The 6,241-nt window shown below is 53.1% G+C and overlaps 1 protein-coding gene across 3 annotated transcripts in view; it reads right to left on the reverse strand.

Moving 5' to 3' along the window:
• si:dkey-89b17.4 (zinc finger protein 646) overlaps positions 1–5,847 on the reverse strand; it is a 7,009-nt gene extending 1,162 nt beyond the window's left edge. Inside the window, exons 1-3 of one of the 3 annotated variants that reach the window (XM_034894532.1) lie at positions 3,174–5,847; positions 1,708–2,752; positions 1,461–1,556 (exon numbers count right to left, since the gene is read on the reverse strand). In XM_034894532.1, coding sequence (XP_034750423.1) covers positions 1,494–1,556; positions 1,708–2,752; positions 3,174–5,728 — 3,663 coding nt within the window. In that variant the 5' untranslated portion in view covers positions 5,729–5,847 and the 3' untranslated portion in view covers positions 1,461–1,493. Of the gene's footprint in view, positions 1–1,460; positions 1,557–1,642; positions 2,753–3,173 lie in introns of all 3 variants that reach the window. The other 2 variants (XM_034894531.1, XM_034894530.1) reach the window with 2 other exon arrangements.
• Between the last annotated feature and the right edge of the window lie 394 nt (positions 5,848–6,241).

The raw sequence follows: 6,241 nt of genomic DNA on the forward strand, positions 1-6,241 counted from the left end.
CACACACACACACACACACACACACACACACACACACACACACACACACACACACACACACACATTATCTCCAGGATTAATGGATCAGCTGTAAACTCATTACGTTATTATTATTATACATTAATCGTCAACTATTCTGATAATGTGATTTATCCGATTCCTTCTTAAAAGGTGCACGTTTTGTAGTTCATCTCCAACATATTAACAGATTATATAACAGTTGGTGTTTTTGTGAAGTTCGAAATTTGATCAAGGTTCGATATTATATATCGATTCATTGGTCAATGGAGAGACACACACACAGATGCACACATTGACACGCACAGTTGCATGTGCATAGATGCACGCACAGGCACACACACGCACATGCATGCACAGATTCATGCACACACACACAGATGCACGCACATGCATGCACACATAGATGCATATGAACACACGCAGAGACGTACGCACGCACAGACGCACACACACGTGCATGTATGCGCAAACGCACACAATACTTATAGAATTGTAATAAATGAAAACCGTAACACAAACCCAATCTGCACCCATACGTAATGTAAAGAACTGAATCTGGACCAAAGCCCATAGATAATAATCATATGATATGGATCCAGATCGCTGCTACACCCCTAATATGGTCCGATACACAGGTCCGTATCGGGGAGGACAGAAAGTATCAGAAGATCTCGTGGTTTTGGTTTCGGTACCCAACCCTACGTCTAAGAGGCTGTACATACAGGTATATGATCTGAAATCCGGCTTATAGCTTTTAAAAAGAAGACTACAACAAAGTGGTGCACCATACAAAGTTATGATTTCTACACAGGTCAGGATGGGGAGGGAGGGGCAGGGGAGACTACGTTGGGGGACTGGGAGTATCTGCAGCTCCCTGCACTGCACAGATTCACACACAAGCTTCAAAAGGGTTTCTTACGCATCTGGAAACCAATTAAAAGACTTTCTGTCCCAGCCTTGGTTTGGGTGATTGCTAAACTCTGAACGTAACAATGAGAGATGCATCCACCGCGCCCAGAGAAACCGCTACCGTGCCCGACCGTCGTTGTAAAGCATCCTTGAACAGTTGAGATTAAAAACCTCTAGACGTGTGCAGTGCAGTGCAGCTAGCTCCAAATACTTCCTAATCTTCTCTGGGAACACATCAAAATGTAAGAAACCCCATCACATAACTGCATTTCTATTCTAATAAAAAGGGCCAGTATCATGATACAAACACAAACAAATCAAAGACTACAATTAAAATCATAACACGAGCAGGGAACAGACATCAGTACTTCAAATACTTAAAAAAGGCTAATATGCTAACACACAAAATGCTTAAATCTGTGTCAAAGTTGAGCTAAGAAAACAAGCATTAAATAAAAACACATGTAGGCAGCCTGAAAACACTCAGGTGTGTGTCATATGCTAACTGAAAGCAAACGGGGTTGACTTATCTGGTCTCTCCACTAATTCAATTTGTCCACACTTCAGAAAAATCCGAATTCCGGCACGCGTATGGTCCCAAGGAAGCCGGATTGGAGATCATATACCTGTAATAGACACGTAGAGACCTAAATTTATCTTCACTATTTTTTTTTCAACTTCGAAGAATCACAAACAACTGACGAGAACTCACGTGTACCGACACTCCTCGCCCTCTCCCGGGGGTGCAGCGGCCTTCCTCCTCACTTCCATGCCTACCTGGTTGTCCCCGCAGCGGTGCCTGGCTAGGCCGGATCTCCCCTGGAAGCTCTTCCCACAGGTGGGGCAGCCGAACGGGGTCGCGCCCTCCTCGTGGACCTTCTGGTGGTTTCGGAGGAACCTTGCCAACCGGAAGGCTTTCCCACACGTGTGGCAGATGTGCTTCTTCCGCTGCGTGTGAATGCGCATGTGGTTGCGCAGCGCCATGTAGTTGGTGTACGGCTTCTCGCAGAAGTTGCACCGGAAGTTGCCGGTCTTGTGGGTGTGCTTGTGGTTCAGCAGGGAGCTGGCGTGTTTGTAAGCGCAGCTGCACAGGTCGCAGGCGTAGGGCCTCTCATCGGAGTCCAGGTCCACCGAGCTCCTCTCCATGCTGATGTTGGCGGAGCTGTTGGTGGAGGAGGAAGACGGCAGGTGCTGGGCGGGGCAGTCGTGGGCTGCAAGTTCGTCGGCCGTGGCAAAGCCTTCGCAGCAGCCGTCGCATTCAAAATCCATCTGGGCTCCGGGGCCCTGGGGCCCCTTGCACAGGCCCGCCGTGGTGTGGGTGGCCAGCTGCCTCTGGGTGCGGAAGCCCTTGCCGCACTCTTGGCAGTTGTGCTTCTTCTGGGCGAAGTGGAGGCGGAGGTGGTTTTTCATCGCCAGCCTGTTGGGGTACGTCGAGTTGCACACGTTGCAGTGGTACTCCCCGATTTTGTGGAGGTTCTTGTGATTAGCCAGGCTGCCTGCGTGGCGGTACGTCTTGCCGCATTCGTCGCAGGCAAAAGGTCGCCTCCCAGTTTCAGAGGGGTCAAACTTCTGGGGCCGGGAGGTCCCGGCAGACGAGTAGGGCTTCTTGAAGCCTTGGTGGCTGTATTTGACACCCAACCCTTGTCCCTTTGAGGACTCTCCTCTCATAGCCTGCATGTGGGACGGGCCCGCCTGCTGGAAGCGGGACCCGTTGGGTCCGGTTCGGACGAGACCTTTGGCTCGGTGCTCCTCGTGGAGACGGAGGTGGTTGATCAGCTGCTTTTGGATCTTGAACGCCTTGCCACATTCTTCACACTTGTGCCTGCAGTAGGGAGGGGCAAATGTGGAGAAAACACAACAGAATATCTGTAAAAAACACAAAACTAAACCTAGTTTTCTATTTAACGTGCACCCTAAGTACTTGACGGGAACAACAATCTAGAAACTGAGCTAGTATTAAGATACAATCAAGCTGTAATGTTACCCTACAGGACAGATGTTCATCATCAGGGAGAAACAAGCTGTAATGTTACCCTACAGGACAGATGTTCATCATCAGGGAGAAACAAGCTGTAATGTTACCCTACAGGACAGATGCGAATAAATATGCAATGACAAATTGTGAAAGAATTTTTTTAAGCCGCCCCCCCCGCAGGAGATCCGATAAAGCAGGCTTAATAAGTATTTTTGTATTTCAGACCTAATACAAAAAAACAACAGAGAAGGATCAACAAAAAACATACCTCTTTAGATCAAAGTGGGTCCTTTGGTGATTCTTGAGAGCCAGCAGATTGTAGTAGCGTTTCTGGCACACCAAGCAGCGGAAAACCCCCGTCTTATGGGACTTCTTGTGGTTTAGGAGAGAGCACGGGTGTCTGTATCCGCGTCCGCATTGGTCGCATTTGTGTGGCTTCTCGCTTTGGTCGACCAGAGGCCTGCGTCCGTCGCCGCCGACATCACGGCTTCCTCCGGCAACCCCGCCTCCGACGCCCTCCCCCCCGGACATCCCTTTGGCTCCGTTCAGGCCCTGCTTGCTCAGCAAACTGCCCCGATTCTTCCCGGGACACAGGTGAGTGATGAGGTGGTGGCGGTCGGCAAAGAACATCCCGCAGTCTACGCAAATGTGGTTGCGTCCGTCCATTTTGTCGTTGCCGTTAGCCGAGGTGCCCACGATGCCTTGTTGCTGGCCGTCCGGCCTTTGGGGGCCGTGGACCAACTGGTGGTTCAGGAGATCTTGCTTCCTGGCGAAGCTTTGGCCGCAGGTGGAGCAGATCATCCTCCACTCCTGCTCCAGGTTGGACGGTCCCGGCCCTGTTGGGTTGTTGGCGTGGCTACGCAAGTGGCTCCTGAGAGCTCGGAGGCTGGCGTAGTGGTTGCCGCACACCGAACACTGATACACTTCTCCGTCGTCATCGTCATCTTTGTCGTTGCTGCCCATTCTCTTGCCCCCGCTCTGGGAGTATTGGCGTTGCCCGCCGCCGCCGCTGCTGCTGCTTCCACCTTCCTTCAGGCTGCTGGAGCCTTCGGCGGGCAGCGAGGTTCCACCAGAGCTGTGGTAGTTCATGCTCGCCAGGAACCCGTTGGACATCGTGCTCTGCTGCTGGGGCTGCTGGCCGCGGCGGGGGCACAGGTGCGACTTGATGCCGGATACATCTCCGTACATCTGACCGCAGTCGGCGCACACGTGTCTGTCGGCCTGGCGGTGAGACGCGTTGCTCTGGGAGAGCGAGCTGCCGTCGAAGCGATCGTGGAACTCCAGAGAGTCGAGCCCGCTGCTGTGGCCGCCGTCTGGAACAAAGTGGTTCCCGTCACCCAGATTTCCAGGCAGAGAGATCGGCGTGGTGGCGCCGCTGCCTTCCTGGACGTAGCTCTGCTGCGAGTCCAGAGTCAGGGGCTCCGGAGACAGCCAGTCGTTGCTGTCGTTAATCGACTGGTTGGCAGAGCGCCCCTTGTGGCTTCGCAGGTGGCTGTGCAGCGCCGCCAGGTGCGGGTACTGCTTGCAGCAGATGGTACACTGGTAGTGGCCCGTCTGATGGCAGCGTTTGTGGTTCACCAAGCTTCCTGCGTGCCGGTAACTTTTGCCACACTCTCCGCACTTAAAGCGCCGCTCTCCGTCGTCTGGAGAATTCGCATGGGGCACACGGCCCCCGGAGGGAGACGACACGGAGCCCTGGGAACCGGAGCTTAGCGCGTCGGAGTTTAGAATGGAGCTGTCCTGGCCGTGGGCGCCCGGGTGGGGGTCGTGAGTCAAATAGTGGACTTTCAAAGTCTCCAGATCTGGGTGTCCCGCGCCACAGTATGCACACGTGTAGATGGGGTTGTTCACAGGGGGACCCATTATGGGATCATAGGGGCCTCTTTTGTCACTGGGCAAGGGAGGCAAGGGCAGAGGGTCCCCCAGGGTGGGGGTGTACGCCGGGGATCGAACGGCGCTCAGATTGTGGGGCATGATGCCTGGGAAACTGCGCGGCAGGCCGAGGGAAGGCGAGGCGGCGTTGTGAAGCAAGATGTGCTCCTGAAAGTCTGTCTTACTTGGCAGCGAGATCTGGCACAGGTGGCAGAAACAGGAAGCGGTGTCGTCGCTCTGGGACGACTGCGTGCCGGCGCCGCCGCCGCTCACCATTGACGCTCCGGGCGTCTTGAACTTCGAGTGAGTTCTCTCGTGGCTGTTTAGTGCAGCCAGGTTGCTGAATTGTTTGAAACACACAGAGCACTTAAAAGTCCCTTGCTGGTGGCACTTCTTGTGGTTCACCAGGCTGCCGTGGTGCCGGTACGTCCGGTCGCACTGATCGCACTTGAACGGTCTATCCCACGCTTCTTCGGTTTCAGGGGAACCTTTTTTCCCGTGGTCGCCTGTCTGGTGGCTCTGCAGGACACTGTGTCCCAAACTGTTGTTCAAATGGGAGCGCCCAAACCCGTCTGAGAGGTCTTGGGCGAGACCGTAGTCCCTCTCGTCGTGGCCCCCTTCTTCGGGTACTTCTTCCCCTTCTTCCTCTGTGTGGGCACTACTCGGGGACAGCGTATGGATCCGTAGGTGGTTTTTCAAAGCGACCGCGTTGGGCAGCGTGCGCGTGCAGACCGGACACTGGAAGGAACCGACCTCGTGGGACTTCTTGTGGTTGGCGAGGCTAGCGGCGTGCTTGTAGATGCGTCCACACTGTTCACACTCAAAACGCCCGTTCTCTTCCTGCTGATAATGTGCTTTCATATGCTCTAGAAGACTTGGAGTACTCGGACACACCATATCACACTCTTTACAGGGGAAACCCTTGGCACGACTCATATCATGCATTGCCATAGTACTCTAAAGCAAACAATAGGAGGGAGTCACAGTTCACAACATGGAAATGAACAGTGACGCTAGGGAGGAGAGGAGGAAAAGAGGAGGGCTTAGCTCTGCAGCTGGGGGGGGGGGGGGGGGGGGGGGGGGGGGGGGGGGGGGGGGGGGCGATGGCCGCCTTGTTCTCTTCTAAGTGCAGGTCCAGCCAATCAGGGCCCACCTCGGGGGGGCGGCGGGGCCACCCAATGAGGATCCACTGTGGAGACAAGAAGAAGACAAGAAGAGGGTTAAATAGGAAATACCTCACTGATCCCCAAAGGGAACTTCTGTGTTACAGCTGCACAAAGTATATAAATAGAGTAGAAATATACATGAAGAAATATACGGAGTGTGGATATGTTGGTATTTACATAGTTAACCTTTACTTTGTTGACCCTTTTTAAAACACTTTGGTGCTTTTATAAATGTCACTTATTAACTTTAGTTTACAGTTATTTTTGGAATTTATGGTCAATAAACCTAATTTATATG

The sequence above is a fragment of the Etheostoma cragini genome, chromosome 15 (genome assembly GCF_013103735.1).
Source record: "Etheostoma cragini isolate CJK2018 chromosome 15, CSU_Ecrag_1.0, whole genome shotgun sequence".
NCBI lineage: Eukaryota > Metazoa > Chordata > Actinopteri > Perciformes > Percidae > Etheostoma > Etheostoma cragini.